Here is a 24,905-nt window from a genome sequence, read left to right as displayed (position 1 = left end):
AGTATTTCCTCAACTAAACATGTTTGTAGTAAATTATTATTTCCTCATATAACTATCACTCTTAATGGCCATTTCCTCGAATAAAATACTATTGTGAATAAGTATTTTTTCAAATAAAATACTGTTGTAAATTACCATTTCCTCAACTAAATATGTTTGTAGTAAATTATTATTTCCTCAAATAACTATCATTCTTAATGGCCATTTCCTCAAATAAAATTTTATGAATTAATATTTCCTCAAATAATAATGTCTACAAATTACTGATTGAAATAAAATACTGTTGTGAATGACTACTTTCTCAACTAAATATGTTTAATAACTAAGTATTTCCTCAAATAAAATACTATTTGTGAATGAGTATTTCCTCAAATAAAATACTATTTGTGAATGAGTATTTCCTCAAATAAAATACTATTGTGAATGAGTATTTCCTCAAATAAAATACTATTTGTGAATGAGTATTTCCTCAAATAAAATACTATTGTGAATGAGTATTTCCTCAAATAAAATACTATTGTGAATGAGTATTTCCTCAAATAAAATACTATTGTGAATGGGTATTTCCTCAAATAAAATACTATTGTGAATGAGTATTTCCTCAACTAAACATGTTTGTAGTAAATTATTATTTCCTCATATAACTATCACTCTTAATGGCCATTTCCTCGAATAAAATACTATTGTGAATAAGTATTTTTTCAAATAAAATACTGTTGTAAATTACCATTTCCTCAACTAAATATGTTTGTAGTAAATTATTATTTCCTCAAATAACTATCATTCTTAATGGCCATTTCCTCAAATAAAATTTTATGAATTAATATTTCCTCAAATAATAATGTCTACAAATTACTGATTGAAATAAAATACTGTTGTGAATGACTACTTTCTCAACTAAATATGTTTAATAACTAAGTATTTCCTCAAATAAAATACTATTTGTGAATGAGTATTTCCTCAAATAAAATACTATTGTGAATGAGTATTTCCTCAAATAAAATACTATTGTGAATGGGTATTTCCTCAAAAGAATACTATTGTGAATGAGTATTTATTCAAATAAAATACTATTGTGAATGGGTATTTCCTCAAATAAAATACTATTGTGAATGAGTATTTCCTCAACTAAACATGTTTGTAGTAAATTATTATTTCCTCATATAACTATCACTCTTAATGGCCATTTCCTCGAATAAAATACTATTGTGAATAAGTATTTTTTCAAATAAAATACTGTTGTAAATTACCATTTCCTCAACTAAATATGTTTGTAGTAAATTATTATTTCCTCAAATAACTATCATTCTTAATGGCCATTTCCTCAAATAAAATTTTATGAATTAATATTTCCTCAAATAATAATGTCTACAAATTACTGATTTAAATAAAATACTGTTGTGAATGACTACTTTCTCAACTAAATATGTTTATAATAAATTATTTCCTCAAATAACTATCACTCTTAATGGCCATTTCCTCAAATAAAATACTATTGCGTGAGTATTTCCTCAAATAAAATATCATTAATGGCTATTTCCTCAGCTAAACATTTTTATAGTAAATTATTATATTCTCAAATAAAATATCACTCTTAATGTCCATTTCCTCAAATGAAATATTAATGACAATGGGTATTTCCTCAAATAAAATGTTTATAGTAAATTACTATTTCCTCAAATAAACTATCACTCTTAATGGGCATTTTCTCAAATGAAATACTGTTGAAATTACTATTTTCTCAAATAAATATTGTGAATGTCCATTTCCTCAAATAAAATACTAATGAGAATGGGTATTTCCTCAAATAAAATACTATTGTGAATGGGTTTTTCCTCAAATAAATATTGTGAATGGGTCTTTACTCAAATAAAATATTGTGAATGCCCATTTCCTCAAATAAAATATTAATGAGAATGGGTATTTCCTCAAATAAATATTGTGAATGGGTCTTTCCTCAAATAAAATATTGTGAATGACTATTTTCTCAAATGAATATTGTGAATGTCCATTTCCTCAAATAAAATACTAATGAGAGTGGGTATATCCTCAAATAAATATTGTGAATGTGTCTTTCCTCAAATAAAATATTGTGAATGACCATTTTCTCAAATAAAATACTAATGAGAATGGGTATTTCCTCAAATAAAATGCTATTGAGAATGGGTATTTCCTCAAATAAATATTGTGAATGGATTTTTCCTCAAATAAATATTGTGAATGACTATTTCCTCAACTAAATGTTTATAGTAAATTACTATTTCATCAAACAAAGTATCACTCTTAATGGCCATTTCCTCAAATAAAATACTATTGAGAATGGGTATTTCCTCAAATATAATACTATTGCGAATGGGTATTTCCTCAAATAAATACTGTGAATGGGTTTTTCCTCAAATAAATATTGTGAATGACTATTTCCTCAACTAAATGTTTATAGTAAATTACTACTTCCTCAAATAAAATACTATTGAGAATGGGTATTTCCTCAAATAAATACTGTGAATGGGTATTTCCTCAAATAAATGCTGTGAATGGGTTTTTCCTCAAATAAAATATTGTGAATAACTATTTCCTCAACTAAATGTTTATAGTAAATTACTACTTCCTCAAATAAAATACTATTGAGAATGGGTATTTACTGAAATAAATACTGTGAATGGGTATTTCCTCAAATAAATGCTGTGAATGGGTTTTTCCTCAAATAAAATATTGTGAATGACTACTTCCTCAACTAAATGTTTATAGTAAATGACTATTTCCTCCAATAAACCATCACTCTCAATGTCCATTTCCTCAAATAAAAATGTAGCTGTAGTCAATGAGTGTGCTAAAAAGGTGACTAAATGTGATGTCTGATTATTTGCTGAAGTTGTGATGCGCTCGTAGACGGATGATGGCGTCTATTGTGTGCGTCTGAAAAAATGTCACGCGTTTTAGTGCCAGAAGAGGAACATGTGTCATTTCTAGAAATTCTATCATTACTTTGACACCCCCCTATTCCCCCCCACCAGCCCCCCCCCGCATCTGACAGGACCACCCCAAACCGGCCCCACCACCCCCACCATCTTCCCACCATCTGCTTTCACTGTCGTTCTCTAATTTGCTCAATTAAGGAGCTCCTTCATCGTCAATTTACACGCAGTGTGTGTGTGTGTATGTGTGTGTGTGTGTGTGTGTGTGTGTGTGAGACGGGTAGCGATGAGAAGGATGAGGAGGGACGGCATGAAGGACTTGATCGTAATAATAATTCATAATAATTATAATAATAATAATACAGAGAACCGACAATTGAACCACTTGGTTGGACTTGAACTGTTTCTGTCGTCATGCTTTTATTCCGTCATGAAATTCAAACAACAAATTTGTGGATAAATTTTAGGATAAATTTTAGGATAACGTCAATAAACGACGAGGAAACAAATGAGATTTGTATCATTTTTTTCAACAAAAAATTAATTAAAATTTTTTTTTTTTCCCTGAATAGTTTTGGGTGAAATTTGGTTGGGAAAAGTTGTAGAATTTTATTGTAGAAAGTTGAGATTTTGATCATTTCCGCAATCATTTTCACCAAAAAATTTATTAGCAATTTTGGGGAATTTTAGGTTGGGAATAAGTTATGATATTATCAGAAACAAATTGTAAAAAAAAAAATTTGTAAAAAAAAAAAACACCCAAAATTTTTCGTAAAGTCATTATAGTATAATGTTTATGACGTTACAATTGACGTTACAATGTTGATGTTTTTCGGACAAATATTTGATTCTGATAATATCATAATTTATTCCCAAACTAAAATTCCCCAAAATTGCAATTTTTTTAATCAAAAAAAAATTTTTTTTTTTACAAATATATGATTCTGATGTTGTCATAACGTATTCCCAACCTAAAATTCCCCAAAATTGCAAATTATTTTTTTCAATTGTAACGTCATTATAATATAATGATGTTTTATATATATGTTTATATGTTATATGACATTATAATATAATGATGTTATGATTGAAAACATTTTGGGCGTTTTTTTTGTACAAATATTTAATTTTGATAACATCATACCGTATTCCCAACCTAAAATTCCCCAAAATTGCAAATATTTTTTTTTCAGTTGGGAATTGAAAAAAAATTAAATTTATGTAAACATTTTTAATTAAAGTTTTTTTGTTTTGTTTTTTTTTGAAAAAATTTGGGGGCGTTTTTTTAACCAATATTTGATTCTGATAAACTTACTTTATAACCAAAATTGCAAAAAAAAAAATTTTTTCAATTGACGATTGAAATTGAATAAAATTTCAATGTATGTTAAAATTCAATTCATGTTAACATTTATGGGTGTTTTTCATATTTTTACAAATATATGATTCTGATGTTATCATAATGTATTTCCAACCTAAAATTCCCCCAAATTGCAAATTAATAAAAAAAACACCCCAAAAATTTTCAATTGAATTGAAAGATTTTGTACAGTTGAAACATTTTTTCACCGTCTTTTTTTTCAAATATTAGATTTCGGTAACATCATAACTTTTTCCCAACCTAAAATTCCCCCAAATTGCAAATACATTTTTTTTTCAATTGCCGATTGAAAAAAAATTACATTTATGTTAACATTTTTGGGTGTAAAAAATGTTTACAAATATATGATTCTGATGTTATCATAATGTATTCCCAACCTAAAATTCCCCAAAATTGCAAATTAATAAAAACAAAACACCCCAAAAAATTTCAATCGAATTGAAAAATTTTGTACAATTGACACATTTTTTCGCGTTTTTTTATAACAAATATTTGATTTTGCTAACATCATAACTTATTCCCAAGCTAAAATTCCTGAAAATTGCAAATTAATAAAAACAAAACACCCCAAAAAATTTCAATCGAATTGAAAAATTTTGTACAATTGACAAATTTTTTCGCGTTTTTTTTTTAACAAATAATTGATTTGGCTAACATCATAACTTATTCCCAACCAAAAATTCCCCCAAATTGCAAATTAATTTATCAATTGACGATGGGAAAAATTTCAATATATGTTAAAATTCAATTTATGTTACAATTTTGGGGTGTTTTTTTTTTCAAATATATGATTCTGATCTTATCTTAAAATCTTATCTAAAATTATCTAAAATTCCCCAAAATTGCAAATATTTTTTTTTCAATTGTCGATAGAAATGTTTTTTCATAAAAGTTTCATAATTACATTAAAAAATGTATGTAAAATTATTTTTTAGAAAGATATCATTCTGATGTTATCATAACGTATTCCCAAACTAAAATTCCCCAAAATTGCAAATTAATAAAAAACACCCCAAAAATTTTCAATCGAATTGAAAAATTTTCGATCAAATTGAAAAATTTTCAATCAAATTGAAAAATTTTGTACAATTGAAATTTTTTTTTCAATTGGTGATAGAAAAAAAATTTCAAAAATGTTTACATAAATTTTTTAATGTAAAAATGTTTTTTTTTACAAAGATATCATTCTGATGTTATTATAACGTATTCCCAAACTAAAATTCCCCAAAATTGCAAATATTTTTTTTTCAATTGTCGATAGAATTTTTTTTTTTCATAAAAATTACATAATTATATTTAAAAAATGTATGTAAAATTATGTTTTTTACAAAGATATCATTCTGATGTTATCATAACGTATTCCCAAACTAAAATTCCCCAAAATTGCAAATTAATAAAAAACACCCCAAATATTTTCAATCGAATTGAAAAATTTTCGATCAAATTGAAAAATTTTGTACAATTGAAAAAAAAATTTCAATTGGTGATAGAAAAAAAATTCAAAAATTTTTACATAAATTTTTTAATGTAAAAATGTATTTTTTTACAAAGATATCATTCTGATGTTATCATAACGTATTCCCAAACTAAAATTCCCCAAAATTGCAAATTAATAAAAAACACCCAAAAAATTTTCTATCAAATTGAAACATTTTGTACAATTGAAATTTTTTTTTCAATTGGTGATAGAAAAAAAATTCAAAAATGTTTACATAAATTTTTTAATGTAAAAATGTTTTTTTTACAAAGATATCATTCTGATGTTATCATAACATATTCCCAAACTAAAATTCCCCAAAATTGCAAATTAATAAAAAAAAGAAAAATTTTGTACTTTTTTTGTTTTGTCTTTTTTTTTTTTTTTTTATAAATATTTGATTTTGAGAAAATCATAACTTATTCCCAACGTAAAATTCCAAGGGGATTCAAAAATTCCAAATTAGTATGAAATTTGGTTGGGAAAAAGTCGTAGCATGTTAGCTTCCTTTCAAGCCAATCAAACGTGAGCGTGGCCTTGGCGAAATAATTCATACATTTTTTTGTCCCCCCAAAAATTGCTTCTTTGTTGTCTTTGAATCCCCAAACGCCCTTCGGCGCTAACGCTATGCTAATTGAAGCGTTTGCGCTGGGAAGGCTCGCTTAAGTTGGTATAATTCCAACATTCCGCCACAGGCGGGGTCAAAGGTCCCCCACAAAGGGGAGAATCAAGTGTTGATTTTGATAATATCATAACTTATTCCCAACCCATAAAATTCCCCACGTTATTATAATATAATAACGTTACGATTGAAAAAAAAATTTTGGGCATTTTGGGTTTTTTTTTTTTTTACAAATTGATTTTCTTAACATAACTTATTCCAACCAAAAATTCCCCCAAATTGCAAATTAATTTATCAATTGACGATGGGAAAAATTTCAATATATGTTAAAATTCAATTTATGTTAAAATTTTGGGGTGTTTTTTTTTTCAAATATATGATTCTGATCTTATCTTAGCGTATTCCCAACCTAAAATTCCCCAAAATTGCAAATATTTTTTTTTCAATTGTCGATAGAAATGTTTTTTCATAAAAGTTTCATAATTACATTAAAAAATGTATGTAAAATTATTTTTTACAAAGATATCATTCTGATGTTATCATAACGTATTCCCAAACTAAAATTCCCCAAAATTGCAAATTAATAAAAAACACCCCAAAAATTTTCAATCGAATTGAAAAATTTTTGATCAAATTGAAAAATTTTCAATCAAATTGAAAAATTTTGTACAATTGAAATTTTTTTTTCAATTGGTGATAGAAAAAAAATTTCAAAAATGTTTACATAAATTTTTTAATGTAAAAATGTTTTTTTTTACAAAGATATCATTCTGATGTTATAACCTAAAATTCCCCAAAATTGCAAATATTTTTTTTTCAATTGTCGATAGAAATTTTTTTTTCATAAAAATTACATAATTATATTAAAAAAATGTATGTAAAATTATGTTTTTTACAAAGATATCATTCTGATGTTATCATAACGTATTCCCAAACTAAAATTCCCCAAAATTGCAAATTAATAAAAAACACCCCAAATATTTTCAATCGAATTGAAAAATTTTCGATCAAATTGAAAAATTTTGTACAATTGAAAAAAAATTTCAATTGGTGATAGAAAAAAAATTCAAAAATTTTTACATAAATTTTTTAATGTAAAAATGTTTTTTTTACAAAGATATCATTCTGATGTTATCATAACGTATTCCCAAACTAAAATTCCCCCAAATTGCAAATTAATAAAAAACACCCAAAAAATTTTCAATCAAATTGAAAAATTTTGTACAATCGAAAAAAAAATTTCACCGTTTTTGTTTTGTCTTTTTTTTTATAAATATTTGATTTTGAGAAAATCATAACTTATTCCCAACGTAAAATTCCAAGAGGATTCCAAAATTCCAAATTAGTATGAAATTTGGTTGGGAAAAAGTCGTAGCATGTTAGCTTCCTTTCAAGCCAATCAAACGTGAGCGTGGCCTTGGCGAAATAAATCATACATTTTTTTGTCCCCCCAAAAATTGCTTCTTTGTTGTCTTTGACCCCCAAACGCCCTTCGGCGCTAACGCTATGCTAATTGAAGCGTTTGCGCTGGGAAGGCTCGCTTAAGTTGGTATAATTCCAACATTCCGCCACAGGCGGGGTCAAAGGTCCCCCACAAAGGGGAGAATCAAGTGTTGGCCAACCCTGAATGTTTTTTGGCTTTGTGTTGCGTTCAATAACGTCAGGGTTGTTTGTTTCCTCGGGAAAGTAATTACACGAGCACCGCCTGCTAGCGCCTCTTCAAGCGCGTGTGAATATTCGGGGTCGCCGCCGTGTCACAGCAATCTGTGTCGGCTGAATAGAAGCGGCGTCGCACCCGCCGCCTCCTCAATACGCCGCAAGTGCGGCGTGCTCTTCAGGTGAGATGAGGTGCGTTTGATTGGCCTGCCGACGCCACAAACGCCACAAACGCCACAAACGCCGTTGCGACGCCGCGTCCGACGCCTCGTAGCGTCCTTGGACTGACGTTGGCTGTTTTTTTTTCTCCTTCATTACCCTGTGAAAGCAGAAGAACATCACAAAGATCTTCTAGAAGATGCTAGGTTAGCCTCTTAGGTCATTTTCTTTGCTAGATGGGTTTCTACCTGCTCCTCTTCTTCTCCTGGTTTGGAAAATGATCCTCATTGCTTTTTCCGCAATGTGTCTGCAGCACAACTTGACCTAGAACCTTCTTCCAGGGCTTGGAAATGTTTTCATACAAGGTTCCATCCTCGGCTAGGAGGTCTTGGTTCCTCTGAGAAGGTTCCTACCTTGGTTTGGAATGACTTCCTGGTCTGAGAGAAGGTTCCTTCTGGAATTTTTGGTTTAGTAAAGACTCTGGAGCTCCCTAGAAAGTTCCATCCTGAGCCAGGAGGTCTTGGTTCCTCTGAGAAGGTTCCTACCTTGGTTTGGAATGACTTCCTGGTCTGAGAGAAGGTTCCTTCTGGAATTTTTGGTTTAGTAAAGACTCTGGAGCTCCCTAGAAAGTTCCATCCTGAGCCAGGAGGTCTTGGTTCCTCTGAGAAGGTTCCTACCTTGGCTTGGAGATGTTTCCTTCTGGAATCTTTGGTTGAGTAAAGCCTCTGGAGGTCTTGGTTCCTCTATGAAGGTTCCTACCTTGGCTTGGAGATGTTTCCTGGTCTGAGAGAAGGTTCCTTGTGGAATCTTTGGTCTAGTAAAGCCTCTGGAGCTCCCTAGAAAGTTCCATCCTGAGCCAGGAGGTCTTGGTTCCTCTGAGAAGGTTTCTACCTTGGCTTGGAGATGTTTCCTTCTGGAATCTTTGGTCGAGTAAAGCCTCTGGAGGTCTTGGTTCCTCTATGAAGGTTCTTACCTTGGCTTGGAGATGTTTCCTTCTGGAATCTTTGGTCAAGTAAAGCCTCTGGAGGTCTTGGTTCCTCTATGAAGGTTCCTACCTTGGCTTGGAGATGTTTCCTGGTCTGAGAGAAGGTTCCTTGTGGAATCTTTGGTCTAGTAAAGCCTCTGGAGCTCCCTAGAAAGTTCCATCCTGAGCCAGGAGGTCTTGGTTCCTCTGAGAAGGTTTCTACCTTGGCTTGGAGATGTTTCCTGGTCTGAGAGAAGGTTCCTTCTGGAAATTTTGGTTTAGTAAAGCCTCTGGAGCTCCATAGAAAGTTCCATCTCCACCAAAGTTGAGCCACGAGATCTTGGCTCCTCAGTGAAAGTTCCTTCCTTGACTTGGAATGACTTCCTAGTCTGAGAGAAGGTTCCTCCTGGAATATTTGGTCTAGTAAAGCCTCTGGAGCTCCCCAGAAGGTTCCATCCTCATCCAGGAGGTCTTGGTTTCTCTGAGAAGGTTCCTTTCTTGGCTTGGAATGACTTCCTGGTCTGAGAGATGTTTCCTTCTGAAATCTTTGGTCTATAAAGCCTCTGGAGCTCCCTAGAAAGTTCCATCTCCACCAAAGTTGAGCCACGAGATCTTCTAGTAAAGCCTCTAGACGTCTTGGTTCTTCAGTGGAGGTTCCTCCCTTGGCTTGGAATGACTTCCTGGTCTGAGAGAAGTTTCCTTCTGAAATCTTTGGTCTAGTGAAGCCTCTGGAGGTCTTGGTTCCTCAGTGGAGGTTCCTCCCTTGGCTTGGAATGACTTCCTGGTCTGAGAGAATGTTTCTTCTGGAATTTTTGGTCTCGTAAAGCCTCTGGAGCTCCCTAGAAAGTTCCAGGAGGTCTTGGTTCCTCTGTGAAGGCTCCTACCTTGGCTTGGAATGACTTCCTGGTCTGAAAAAGTCTAGTAAAGCCTCTGGAGCGCCATAGAAAGTTCCAGGAGGTCTTGGTTCCTCTGAGAAGGTTCCTACCTTGGCTTGGAATGACTTCCTGGTCTGAGAAAAGGTTCCTTCTGGAATCTTTGGTCTAGTAAAGCCTCTGGAGCTCCATAGAATGTTCCATCTCCACCAAAGTTGAGCCACAAGATCTTGGCTCCTCAGTGAAGGTTCCTTCCTTGGCTTGGAATGACTTCCTGGTCTGAGATAAGGTTCCTTCTGGAATATTTGGTCTAGTAAAGCCTCTGGAGCTCCCCGGAAGGTTCCATCCTCATCCAGGAGGTCTTGGTTCCTCTGAGAAGGTTCCTTTCTTGGCTTGGAATGACTTCCTGGTCTGAGAGAATGTTTCTTCTGGAATATTTGGTCTAGTAAAGCCTCTGGAGCTCCCTAGAAAGTTCCAAGAGGTCTTGGCTCTTCTGAGAAGGTTCCTACCTTGGCTTGGAGATGTTTCCTTGTCTGAGAGAAGGTTCCTTCGGGAATCTTTGGTCTAGTAAAGCCTCTAGAGGTCATGGTTCCTCTATGAAGGTTCCTCCCTTGGCTTGGAGATGTTTCCTGGTCTGAGAGAAGGTTCCTTCTGGAATTTTTGGTCTAGTAGAGCCTCTGAAGCTCCCTAGAAAGTTCCACGAAATCTTGGTTCTTCTGTGAAGGTTCCCCCCTTGGCTTGGAATGACTTCCTGGTCTGAGAGAAGTTTCCTTCTGGAATATTTGGTCTAGTAAAGCTTCTGGAGCTCCCTAGAAAGTTCCAGGAGGTCTTGGTTCCTCTATGAAGGTTCCTACTTTGGCTTGGAGATGTTTCCTGGTCTGAGAGAAGGTTCCTTCTGGAATATTTGGTCTAGTAAAGCTTCTGGAGCTCCCTAGAAAGTTCCAGGAGGTCTTGGTTCCTCTATGAAGGTTCCTACTTTGGCTTGGAGATGTTTCCTGGTCTGAGAGAAGGTTCCTTCTGGAATTTTTGGTCTAGTAAAGCTTCTGGAATTCTCTAGAAAGTTCCTTCCTGGGCCACGACATCTTGGTTCCTAAGTGGAGGTTCCTCCTTTTGCTTGGAATGACTTCCTGGTCTGAGAGAAGGTTCCTTCTGGAATTTATGGTCTAGTAAAGCCGCTGGAGCTCCATAGAAAGTTCCACAAGATCTTGGTTCCTCTATGAAGGTTCCTACCTTGGCTTGGAGATGATGTTTCCTGGTCTGAGAGAATGTTCCTTCTGGAATTTTTGGTCTAGTAAAGCTTCTGGAGCTCCCTAGAAAGTTCCAGGAGGTCTTGGTTCCTCTGAGAAGGTTCCTACCTTGGCTTGGAGATGTTTCCTAGTCTGAGAGAAGGTTCCTTCTGGAATATTTGGTCTAGTAAAGCCTCTGGAGCTCCCCAGAAGGTTCCATCCTCATCCAGGAGGTCTTGGTTTCTCTGAGAAGGATCCTTTCTTGGCTTGGAATGACTTCCTGGTCTGAGAGATGTTTCCTTCTGAAATCTTTGGTCTATAAAGCCTCTGGAGCTCCCTAGAAAGTTCCATCTCCACCAAAGTTGAGCCACAAGATCTTCTAGTAAAGCCTCTAGACGTCTTGGTTCTTCAGTGGAGGTTCCTCCCTTGGCTTGGAATGACTTCCTGGTCTGAGAGAAGTTTCCTTCTGGAATTTTTGGTCTAGTAAAGCCTCTGGAGCTCCATACAAAGTTCCAGGAGGTCTTGGTTTTTCTGTGAAAGTTCCTCCCTTGGCTTGGAATGACTTCCTGGTCTGAGAGAAGGTTCCTTCTGGAATCTTTGGTCTAGTAAAGCCTCTGGAGCTCCCTAGAAAGTTCTATCCTGAGCCACAAGGTCTTGGTTCCTCTATGAAGGTTCCTACCTTGGCTTGGAATGACTTCCTGGTCTGAGAGAAGGTTCCTTCTGCAATTTTTGGTCTAGTAAAGAGCCTCTAGAGCTCCATAGAAAGTTCCACAAGATCTTGGTTCCTCTATGAAGGTTCCTACCTTGGCTTGGAGATGTTTCCTGGTCTGAGAGAAGGTTCCTTCTGGAATTTTTGGTCTAGTAAAGCCTCTGGAGCTCCATACAAAGTTCCACCCTCAGCCAGGAGGTCTTGGTTCCTCTGAGAAGGTTCCTACCTTGGTTTGGAATGACTTCCTGGTCTGAGAGAATGTTTCTTCTGGAATATTTGGTCTAGTAAAGCCTCTGGAGCTCCCTAGAAAGTTCCAAGAGGTCTTGGTTCTTCTGAGAAGGTTCCTACCTTGGCTTGGAGATGTTTCCTCGTCTGAGAGAAGGTTCCTTCTGGAATTTTTGGTCTAGTAAAGCCTCTGGAGCTCCATAGAAAGTTCTATCCTGAGCCACAAGGTCTTGGTTCCTCTGAGAAGGTTCCTACCTTGGCTTGGAGATGTTTCCTGGTCTGAGAGAAGGTTCCTTTGGGAATCTTTGGTCTAGTAAAGCCTCTAGAGGTCTTTGTTCCTCTATGAAGGTTCCTCCCTTGGCTTGGAGATGTTTCCTGGTCTGAGAGAAGGTTCCTTCTGGAATTTTTGGTCTAGTAGAGCCTCTGAAGCTCCCTAGAAAGTTCCACGAAATCTTGGTTCCTCTGTGAAGGTTCCTACCTTGGCTTGGAATGACTTCCTGGTCTGAGACAAGGTTTCTTCTGGAATATTTGGTCTAGTAAAGCCTCTGGAGGTCTTTGTTCCTCTATGAAGGTTCCAACCATGGCTTGGAATGACTTCCTGGTCTGAGAGAAGGTTCCTTCTGGAATCTTTGGTCTAGTAAAGCCTTGAGATCCCTAGAAGGTTCCATCCTCATCCAGGCGGTCTTGGTTCCTCTGTGAAGGTTCCTACCTTGGTTTGGAATGACTTCCTGGTCTGAGAGAAGTTTCCTTCTGGAATCTTTGGTCTAGTAAAGCCTCTGGAGCTCCATAGAAAGTTCCATCCTCAGCCAGGAGGTTTTGGTTCCTCTGAGAAGGTTCCTACCTTGGCTTGGAGATGTTTCCTTCTGGAATCTTTGGTCTAGTAAAGCCTCTGGAGGTCTTGGTTCCTCTATGAAGGTTCCTCCCATGGCTTGGAATGACTTCCTGGTCTGAGAGAATGTTTCTTCTAGAATATTTGGTCTAGTAAAGCTTCTGGAGCTCCCTAGAAAGTTCCACGAGATCTTGGTTCCTCTGAAAAGGTTCCTACCTTGGCTTGGAATGACTTCCTGTTCTGAGAGAAGGTTCCTTCTGGAATTTTTGGTCTAGTAAAGCCTCTGGAGCTCCATAGAAAGTTCTATCCTGAGCCAGGAGGTCTTGGTTCCTCTGAGAAGGTTCCTCCCTTGGCTTGAAGATGTTTCCTGCTGGCCAGAAAGTTCCATCCTTAGCTGAGTGAGACCTTTGTCCCTCAGTGAAGATCCGTCTGGTTCTCCTGATGGTTCCTTGACATTGTTCTGGCGGATTCTAACACTACTACGATGAAGTTCTTCCTGGTGGTCCCTTCCATGATGGTGTTGTTCTCCTCAGCAATGGTACGGCAGCAGCATGAAGGTGGTGTGCGTGTGGTTGGCCGACAGACTGGACCTTCAGCTCCACCTCTACCAGCTGAAGACCCTCATCAAGATCGTCAAGGTAAACAAAGTAGACCCCAATCTTGGGGCGTCCTTAACCTCAGACCCCCCTCTTCTCCACCCCCAGAAGACCTACAGAGACTTTCGTCTTCAAGGCGTCCTGGACGGGACCCTCAACAACAACAGTTACGAAACCGTCTTCAACCGCCTGACGGTGGAGGAAGCCACCGTCGCCGTCAAGGCGGGCGGCGGCCTGCAGGGCGTCACCATGAGGGACAGTGACGAGGACGACGACTGAGCACGCCACCCGTCTGCCCCGCCCCCATCATCATCATCATCGTTGTTGTTGTTGTCATCGCATCCTTAACAAGACCCTCTCACTCAAGTGGACAAGCTAGCACAAGCTGAGCTAACGCGGCCATGTTAGCTTATGCTAACGCTAGCAAGCTTGTTGGGAAGTTGGTGAAAAAAATTATATTACGACGAAAAAGTCGAAATATTATGGGAATTATTATTATTATTATTGTTATGAAAAAATGACAATTTAAATATTTGTCAAACTGGGAAAAAAAAATAAAAATTCTTGAATAATATCAATATATTGTCATAAAATAAATCAAATTTTGACAATTTCACAATAAATATTTTAAAAAATTATGAGAAATAATTTTGTGGAAAGCTGTGCTTGGAAAAGAAAAACTGAACATCCGGCAGCAACGCGACATTTTGGCATAATTATAAAAAGTTATGATATTACGATGACAAAGTCCAAATATTATGGGAATAATAATAATCATTATTATTATTTTTATGAAAAAATCACAATTTAACTATTTGTCAAACTGGGAAAAAAATTAAAAGAAATTGAATAACATCAATATATTGTCATAAAATAAATCAAATTTTGACAATTTCACAATAGAAAATAAATATAAAAAAATATGGGAAATCATTTTGGGGAAAGTTATGCTTGGAAAAGAAAAACTGTGAACATCCGGCAGCAACGCAACATTTTACTATTGGACCGAACCAATAATAATTAATAATACAAACAATAATAATTACAAACAATATATAACGACTGCAAATTGTCCATAGGTATGAATGTGAGTGTGAATGGTTGTTTGAATGAATTATTATTATGAAAAAATTACTGGGAAAAATGACAAAAAATTTTAATAACATCAATATACTGTCATGAAATAAATCAAATTTTGACAATTAAAAATTTTTACAATAGAAATTAAATTAACTGTGGGAATGATTTTGGGGGAAAGTTGTGCTTGGAAAAGAAAACTTACAGGATGACTGGAATACTGTGAACATCCGGCAGCAACGCGACATTTTGGCATAACTATAAAAAGTTATATTACGATGACAAAGTCCAAATATTATGGGAATTATTATTGTTATGAAAAAAATACAATTTAAATATTTGTCAAACTGGGAAAAAAATAAAAATTTGAATAACATCAATATATTGTCATGAAATAAATAAAATTTTGACAATTTCACAATAGAAAATAAATAGTAAAAAAAATTGTGGGAAATAATTTTGGGGAAAGTTGTGCTTGGAAAAGAAAAACTGAACATCCAGCAGCAACGCGACATTTTGGCATAACTATAAAAAGTTATATTACGATGACAAAGTCCAAATATTATGGAAATAATAATAATTATTACTATTGTTATGAAAAAAATACAATTTAAATATTTGTCAAACTGGGAAAAAAAATAAAAAAAATTGAATAATATCAATATATTGTCATAAAATAAATCAAATTTTGACAATTTCACAATAGAAAATAAATATTAAAAAAATATGGGAAATAATTTTGGGGAAAGTTGTGCTTGGAAAAGAAAAACTTACAGGATGACTGGAATACTATGAACATCCGGCAGCAACGCGACATTTTGGCATAACTATAAAAAGTTATATTACGATGACAAAGTCCAAATATTCTGGGAATTATAATTGTCATGAAAAAAATACAATTTAAATATTAAATATTAAATATATATAATATATATTTAATATTTATATTTAATATAAATATTAAATATTAAATTAAAAATTTTAATAACATCAAAGTATTGTCATGAAATAAACCATATTTTGACAATTTCACAATAGAAAATAAATAGTAAAAAAAATGGGGGAAATAATTTTGGGGAAAGTTGTGCTTGGAAAAGAAAAACTGAACATCCGGCAGCAACGCGACATTTTGGCATAACTATAAAAAGGAATGATATTACGACAACAAAGTCCAAATATTATGGGAATAATTATTATTATTATTATTGTTATGAAAAAATTACAATTTAAATATTTGTCAAACTGGGGAAAAAAAATTTAAATGAATACTATCAATATATTGTCATAAAATAAATAAAATTTCACAATAGAAAATAAATATTTAAAAAAATTGTGGGAAATAATTTTGGGTAAAGTTGTGCTTGGAAAAGAAAAACTGAACATCCGGCAGCAACGCGACATTTTGGCATGACTACTATTGGACCGAACCAATAATAATTAATAATACCAACAATAATAATTACAAACAATTCCAAAAAAACATGCTAGGTTAATTAGCGACTCCAAATTGTCCATAGGTATGAATGTGAGTGTGAATGGTTGTTTGTCTATATGTGCCCTGTGATTGACTGGCCACCAGTCCAGTGTGGACCCCGCCTCTTGCACCAAGACAGCTGGGATAGGCTCCAGCACTCGTGGTCTTCTACAGGGTGGCCCCATGGAGACCAGACCCATGTGGTCTCGGACCACCACGATGACTCCTTTGGACCCCCCGCTGACTGTGTTGACATCACAAAAAGACTTTTTGGACATTTTGGGCGGATTCCACCCGGACTCCATCTGCTAGTACGGGCTTCATTACTGGTGACGCCCCCTTGTGGACTTGATTGACAATGTCTGTGTTTTTCTTTAGTTTTGTTTTATTGTTGTTTCTGCCGATGAAAGTTTCCAGTGACCCGGTTTGACCCCACCCACTGACCGGTACCAGGCAGGATGTTTACCTGGTGTTGTGGGCGGGTCAATAATTTCATGCAATTTTTTTCATCCAATTATCATTGAATCCAAGTTCAATTCCTCCTCTTTATATTGTGATGTGAAATACATTTTAAACATGTCATTTTGTGCATATTAAAAAAAAAAGCTTGCTTTGACCTCCATGAAAGCGGGTCACCGTATTGACCATAGCAAAGTGTAGGAGAATCCCCATATAGAGGATCTTTGGCACTTGCAGTCATATCAGGTTTCCAACAATAGCAACCTGTTTTTATTTAAAGGGGAAGTAGACTTTTTGGGGGAAATTTAATGTCAAATATAAAAAAATCATAATTATTTTCCTTTTGTGTGAGCAAAAAAAAACAATATGAGTTAGCTAACAATGATTTAAAAAAAATGCAGATATTATAGCAGTTAACACCAAAAACTATATCAGATGCTGGTTTACCGTCAGCGTTTTTTTTTTTACCCGAGGACTGGAGCACACGTCTTGTGCTGGAAGACGCGGCCATCCCGAGGAGCGCGGACATCGGACATATCAAAGTGCTATATCAAAGGATGGCCCGGGGGCCATTTGCGGCACACGTCTGGCTTTTTATCGGCCCTTGGCACATTTTAAAAACACAGTTAAACGAGAAAAATAAAGACAGAAGACAAAGTAAAAATATTGGAATAAAGTCATATTAATATTATAAATTAATATATTATAAATAAATAAAAATAACATTAAAAATTATTAATTTTTAAAAAATAACATTACAAAAACGAATCTTACAAGCATAATGTTCATATACTTTATAAGGGGGAAAATAATTTTGTTGATTTCTAATAATTTAATAAATAAAATAAATTAATTTAATATTAAATTAAATTAATTTATTATTAAATTAATAATCAATTAATTAATTTACATTTAGAGAAATTTATTCATCAACAAAATCAAAAAAGATGGTTATGAATATGAAACAAACGTATACAAAATAGAGCTGTCAATCGATTAAAATATTTGATCGCGATTAATCGCATTTTCTCATAGTTAATCAACAAAATGAAGAAAAGATGGTTATGAATATGAAACAAACGTATAAAAATAGAGCTGTCAGTCGATTCAAATATTTGATTGCAATTAATCACGTTTTTTCCATAGTTAATCAACAAAATGAAGAAAAGATGCTTATAAATATGAAACATAAACATATAGAGCTGTCAATTGATTCAAATATTTGATCGCAATTAATCGCATTTCCCCATAGTTAATCAACAAAATGAAGAAAAGATGGTTATGAATATGAAACGTATAAAAATAGAGCTGTTAATCGATTAAAATATTTGATCGTGATTAATCGCATTCCCCATAGTTAATCAACAAAATGAGGAAAAGATGCTTATGAATATGAAACAAACGTATAAAAATAGAGATGTTAATCGATTAAAATATTTGATCATGATTAATCGCATTTCCCCATAGTTAATCAACAAAATGAAGAAAAGATTGTTATGAATATGAAACACACGTATAAAAATAGAGCTGTCAATTGATCAAAATATTGAATCGCGATTAATCACATTTTCCCATAGTTAATCAACAAAATGAAGAAAAGATGCTTATGAATATGAAACATAAACATCTATAAAAATAGAGCTGTCAATGGATTAAAATATTTGATTGCGATTAATCGCATTTTCCCCATAGTTAATCAACAAAATTAAGAAAAGACGCTTACGAACATGATGGCCCCCCCGACCCGCCGGTTGAGGATCCCTGCCGGTCTTTGTTTGGGTTTTCATTGCTGACTTTGATGGACATTTGTTGAAGTGAAAGTGAAACTTTGTGCTCTTCATGACACGTGAGGTGTTTTTGTGTGTGACGTCAGGATGTCTTCCGATACCGGAAGACGAACTTTTTTATTTTTTTTATGTCTTCCGATGGTTCTGTGTCCTGTTTTAAAGAGCCAATTGTGGAGAATGATTATAATGATATCATTTCTATAATGATATCATTTCTATAATGATATCATTTCTGTATTCTGCTTCTGAAGGTGTTCAATAAAATGACGTCATCAAAAGAAAGCTTTGTGGTTCAATAAAATACAAATGATGTCATCAAAATGTCCAAACTTAACAGCCTATAATAAAAATAAATATTCAAATATAATAAAGAAGATAATTTTTATTATTTTTTAATATTTCGGCATCAAATTTCATACTTTAACATAGTTTTGTTTTTATTTCTGATGTCCTCGGTATTCGGTCAAGGCCCGAATGGGAGGTCCGGCTGCGCGTGACCCGCTTTAGGACTCCGCTGACGTCACGCGGAGCCTGAAGGAGACCCGAGGCCGGCACAGCCCAAGCCCCGCCCACTCGCCGTCCTCCTCCTGGTGCCGGTGCGGCGGGCCCCACCAGGAGTCAGTCATTGACTGACAGGAGGACCGCAACGATCCACTTTGGTTCCGCTCGCGGGGTCTCGGCTCTCCGCACGCCGCCATCGAGCGCTGCGGTCGCCCGGAACCGGCGTCAATCAGCGGGGCGGAGGGAGGGCGGGGGTGTCTCGCTGAGGAGCGACACCGACCCGGCTAGGATCCCCTCCGGTTCTCGCCCCCCTTTTTTTTTTTTTTTTTTTTTTTTTTTGGCGCCAAACGAATGGAAGCGCGGCGCGACGCGGGCCTGCTGGGCGCGCCCCCGGCCGCTGGGGGCCAGGCCGCGGCCTCGCTCGGTCCCGCCAAGTCTCTGGCGTTCTCCATCGACCGCATCATGGCGCAGACGCCCGAACCCAAATCCATTCCGCTGCCGGGATGGTTCCGCTCTGCTCCGGTGGGTCTCCCGGACGTGTGCCCGTCTTCGCTGCATTGCATGATCCCTCTGGTGCCGCTCGGTTACGACCCGGCTCACCACCGACTCGGGCTCGCTGGCTTGGACTCGACTCACCTGGACGCGCCTGTGGACTTGTTGGGTTTCGGGCTGAACTACGCGACCCAGCAGCAGCAGCAGCAGCAGCAAGAGGAGCCCGCCCAGAACCACGCAGACGGCCAGTATAAACTGTTCCGTCCGCGGGTTGTGACCCAGTCCTCCTTCCCCTCCAGAGGCACCGTGTGCTACCTGAACTGTGCCGCCGACGCCGGCTCTTGTTCGCCGGCCGCGGGCCTCCTCAACCTCCACCCCATGGCCTCATACCTCCTGGGGGCCAGACATGGAAGAACCCTGCTGGACGAGCGCGGCAAAGCGGGCCTTCCGAACCCGGCGGAGCGCTACCACCACCACCACCACCACCACCACCACCAGGCCGGCCAGAGCCTCATCAAGGAGAGGGACTTCACGGACAAGATGCTGAAAAACTCCTCCGCGGCCTCCGCGGTTCGACTCGGAGGTTCCGGATGTGCTGGACACAAACCTAAAGTTTTCACCTGTGAGGTTTGCGGAAAGGTGAGCGAAAAATACACATTATTATTGTAATACTACAAATAATACTGCGTGTATTACTGCGTACTTTAAAGTTTTACTGCATGAAATTACTTCATTTTAAATGCCACTAAATTAAACCTTATGCGTGAATTATAATAATAGAAATCCTTATAATAAAATTGATTATTTGTAGTTTTTGAAGGATTTGAAGTAGTACATATTTCTTTGAAGTTTAAAAAAATATTTTTATGTAAAAACATAAAAACTAATTATACTATTAAATCTAATATTTAAAAAAATAAATTTTCAGTGTCTACAAATGTTATGATGTCATAATAAAACGAATATTTTAAAATGTCTTAAAATATCATTTGAGTTTTTACCTGACAATAAATGTCATATTTCACCATTAATAACATTAATAATCAATAATCGTGAGACGTTCAATGACCACAGTTAATGTCCTTATCGAATATTTCTATTATTATTATTGTTATTGTTTTTGCTGTGCAGGTGTTCAACGCGCACTACAACCTCACGCGCCACATGCCCGTGCACACGGGGGCGCGTCCGTTCGTGTGCAAAGTTTGCGGCAAAGGCTTCCGCCAGGCGAGCACTTTGTGCAGACACAAGATCATCCACACTCAGGTAACGCATTAAATTAATTCATATTTTTTATTTTTGCTTTATACATTTATGGTAATTTATTAAAAAAATATTCTTGTCCTGCACGCGCACATTTATGACATTAATCGGTGTTATTAATCGGTTTTCCTCCTGCTCATTTATGTTAGTTTGCGGTCACTGTAATTGACAATAATTTATGCGTCACTTATAATAATAATAATAATAATAATAATTTTTATTATTATAATAATATTGTTGCTTTTGCAGGAAAAACCTCACAAGTGCAACCAGTGCGGCAAAGCATTCAACCGCAGCTCCACGCTTAACACGCACACTCGCATCCACGCAGGCTACAAGCCGTTCGTGTGCGAGTTCTGTGGGAAAGGATTCCACCAGAAAGGTAAGAAAAAAAGTCCGAAAAAGGATCACACAGCATCTCAATGCCGGTGATGCGTTTATGAATGTACCGGAGAACCCGACATGGTAGCGGAATTGCGTCAAATTTATTATATTTTTTAATATTTTTCTAGTGATTTTGCATTAAAGTAAATTCCAGTAACAAAACATCAACATATCAGTATTATTTTTTATATTTTATAAAAGAAACATTTATGTTTTATTAAAAAAAATCTAAAATCCCAGACAACATTAAAGCATTCAAAGCATATCTTTATTTCTATGTTTTCTTTTTACAAGCATTACGGGAGCGAGGCCGTTTGTTGCCCCACAGCTCCCCCTACTGTGAAAAAGTGGAATTGAACAATTCTTCCACATAATAATTAGTACACAGTACAGTAATCCCTCAAGGTGTTTTATAAATATATTCATCTGTAAATTATTGCTGTTTTGTCATGAGCCATAAATGTGAATATTGCAGCAGATGTGCCTAAAAAATACATTAAAAATGGCTGAATGAAATAGAAATACAAATATTTGGCATCTATAAGACATCTTCAAAGATGGCGGATGCGATGATATGCACTATTCTACACGACAGGAGGCGTCAGTGATGTTACATTAATGAGACGATATAGCCAGTGCAGGATTTGTCCATGCTAAGATATGCTACTGTTATTATGTTTATTATTATTATTATATTTTATTATTATATTGGCTAATAGGAGTGTCAAGGTGACTATAGGGGTGTTAGAGAGCTCTAATGATGTTGTCAACGTGTTTCCTATCCTTATTATGTCTACTATATTGTGTAATTGGAGTGTAGATGTGACTATAGGGGTGTTATTTCACATCCAGAGGTCTCTAGTGATGGTGAAATGCGTACTTGGTAGGCTGTCAAAATGTAAAAAACATATTTATAAGGTCTTAAACAGATTTTCCAGCATTAACATGTATTCTTTTGTCTTATTATATGTACTATATTGGGTAATAGAGCATAAAGATGACTATAGGGGTGTTATTTCATGTCCAGAGGGCTCTAGTGATGGTAAAATGCGTATTTAGAAGGCTGTCAACATGCAAAAAATCACATTTATAAGGTCTTAAACAAGTTTTCTAGCCTTAACATGTATTCTTTTGTCTTATTATATCTACTATATTGCATAATAGACCGTAACAATGACTATAGGGGTGTTATTTCACGTCTACAGAGCTCTAGTGATGGTAAAATGCGTATTTAGAAGGCTGTCAACATGTAAAAAAAAACATATTTAGAATGTCTTTAACAAGTTTTCTAGCATTGACATGTATTCTTTTGTCTTACTATATCTACTATATTGGGTAATAGAGCGTGAAGATGACTATAGGGGTGTTATTTCATGTCAGGAGGGTTCTAGTGATGGTAAAATGCGTATTTGGAAGGCTGTCAACATGTACAAAAACATATTTAGAAGGTCATAAACACGTTTTCTAGCATTAACTTGTATTCTTTTGTCTTATTATATCTATTATAATGGGTAATAAAGCATAAGGATAACTATAGGGGTGTTATTTCACGTCCAAACAGCTCTAGTGATGGTAAAATGCATATTTAGAAGGCTGTCAACATGTACAAAAGCATATTTAGAATGTCTTACACAAGTTTTCTAGCCTTAACATGTATTCTTTTGTCTTATTATATCTACTATATTGGGTAATATAGCATAAAGATGATTATAGGGGTGTGTTTTAATGTCCAGGGAGCTCTAGTGTTGGTAAAGTGCGTATTCTTTTGTCTTATTATATGTACTATATTGGGTAATAGAGCGTAAAGATGACTGTAGGGGTGTTATTTCACGTCCAGAGGGCTCTAGTGATGGTAAAATGCGTATTTAGTAGGCTGTCAACATGTAAAAGAAACATATTTAGAATGTCTTAAACAAGTTTTCTAGCATTAACATGTATTCTTTTGTCTTATTATCACTACTATATTGGGTAATAGAGCGTAAAGATGACTATAGGGGTGTTATTTCAAGTCTAGAGGGCTCCAATAATGTTAAAAAAGCATATTTAGATGGCGGTAAACTGTTTTTTTAATGCTGTAACTATCAAAATATTCAATTTATCAATGAGGATTCCTACTTTGAGGAAATTCACACGGAACCAATGAAGCGCCAGAAACAAGGGATTACTATATGAGTATGATTATTTTTACCATTATTATTTTCAGAAATGTAATTCAATACAACAAGTGTCCACGCTGGTACACCAATGTCAACCCGTTAAAGTAGTCGGGACAGTGTTGCCATGGTAACTATCAATAGATGCCATTCTCCTTTGAGCTGTTATTTCAGCATCGAAAGCGCCAGAAGGCATCATTAAACTTTCTTTGCTGTCACACAAGTGTAAAAATAAGTGAAGCGTCACAGAAGAGATTTTGGCTGTGCTGCTGTTGTTGTGTGTCTGACGTATATGGCGCCCCGCTGTGGCCCGTACAGGGAACTACAAGAACCACAAGCTGACGCACAGCGGCGAGAAGCAGTTCAAGTGCTCCATCTGCAGCAAGGCCTTCCACCAGGTGTACAACCTCACCTTCCACATGCACACGCACAACGACAAGAAGCCCTTCACCTGCCCCACCTGCGGCAAGGGCTTCTGCAGGAACTTTGACCTCAAGAAGCACGTCAGGAAGCTGCACGACCCCGCCGGGGGGCAGGCGTCGCCGCCGCAGGCCTGAGTCGGCCTCTGAAAACCTTTTACACTGAGTAGTATTTATTCGTGTTGTTTGTCCTTCTAAAAGACTCAAAAGTGACTTTTTGATGAAGGAACTTCTTCTTGGAGGACCGGAAGTGACTTTATTGATGACGCACTGCTGCCCTCTGTGGAAAGAATTAGTATTACATGCAATCACGGACTGTAATAATATTAAGAGTAATATACTTGATTGGTGACACATTGCTGCCCCCTGTGGAAAGACGGCGTATTACATGCAATCATGGACTAATAATATAAATAGAGTAATATACTTGATTGGTGACATTGCTGCCCCCTGTGGAAAGAAGTAGTATTACATGCAAACGTGGACTGTAATAAAAATATAAACACAGTAATTCACTAATATATGACAAGCTGCTGCCCCCTGTGGAAAGTAGTAGTATTACACACACAATGGACTCTCTTTTAATAATACCGTAATTATAATAATAGTTTTATTATTATTATCTTTCTTTCATGACACACTACTTCCTGTTTGTTCTTGATAATCAGCACTGTCTCTTTAAATGGACATTGCCTACTTCCTGGCCACTGCTGCTTGTTAGCTGCAAAGTCCACCCCGCCTCCCTTTGAAGAGGGTCTGTTCCTCACCCTGCCGACCCCCTCAGGACTGATCCCTCCGTGACCTCTGACCCCTTAACGATGGGTAATGATGGATCAGATTGATTTGTTGTTTGCTATTTTTGTTGAATGGAATAAATGTCATTGCTGAACTTCCATCATTTTGTTTCAAGGTTTATGTTTTTGTTTTTTTTTGTCCAAAAGGACAAAAAAAATATTTTAATATTTTGTAGATATACAAAGTGTTATATATATTAAAAGGAAAAAAGCGACCTTTAAGCAACTAAAGTGTTATTTCTCATCGTACTACTATACTAATATTTATATTTGTGTATAAAATGTATGCCATTTAGGTTGAGTCATCAGCATGCGACATGTTTGCACCCACGAGAGCGGACGCATTCATGTCCCCTCGGAGATTCCAAAACAACGTGTCGTGCTGGCGAATGTTTACCAACAAGTTGATGCGCTTTTTAATTAGTTTCGAGTGTGTTTAACTGATTTTTGGATTCGAAGGAACAAGGGTCA

General features: G+C 35.9%; 2 protein-coding genes across 2 annotated transcripts in view; both read left to right on the top strand.

Annotated features, from left to right (window-relative positions):
- Nucleotides 1-16,931, top strand: part of cadps2 (Ca++-dependent secretion activator 2) — a 132,293-nt gene extending 115,362 nt beyond the window's left edge. Inside the window, exons 27-28 of the mRNA XM_078791090.1 lie at nucleotides 13,569-13,673; nucleotides 13,740-16,931. Coding sequence (XP_078647216.1) covers nucleotides 13,569-13,673; nucleotides 13,740-13,910 — 276 coding nt within the window. The 3' untranslated portion in view covers nucleotides 13,911-16,931. The remainder of the gene's footprint in view (nucleotides 1-13,568; nucleotides 13,674-13,739) is intronic.
- Nucleotides 16,932-19,241: 2,310 nt separating this feature from the next.
- On the top strand, nucleotides 19,242-24,630 carry fezf1 (FEZ family zinc finger 1). The gene is made up of 4 exons (XM_058086269.2): nucleotides 19,242-20,060; nucleotides 20,553-20,687; nucleotides 20,934-21,066; nucleotides 23,540-24,630. The coding sequence occupies exons 1-4, from the start codon at nucleotides 19,281-19,283 to the stop codon at nucleotides 23,776-23,778; spliced, it is 1,287 nt and encodes a 428-aa protein (XP_057942252.2). The 5' UTR covers nucleotides 19,242-19,280; the 3' UTR covers nucleotides 23,779-24,630.
- The last annotated feature ends 275 nt before the right edge of the window (nucleotides 24,631-24,905 follow it).

Source organism: Doryrhamphus excisus, linkage group LG6 (genome assembly GCF_037039965.1).
Source record: "Doryrhamphus excisus strain RoL-2023G ecotype Guam linkage group LG6, RoL_Dexc_Guam_v1.1, whole genome shotgun sequence".
Classification (NCBI taxonomy): Eukaryota; Metazoa; Chordata; class Actinopteri; order Syngnathiformes; family Syngnathidae; genus Doryrhamphus; species Doryrhamphus excisus.
The sequence above is the reverse complement of the archived record's forward strand: the minus strand, read 5'-3'. Positions and strand labels throughout refer to the sequence as shown.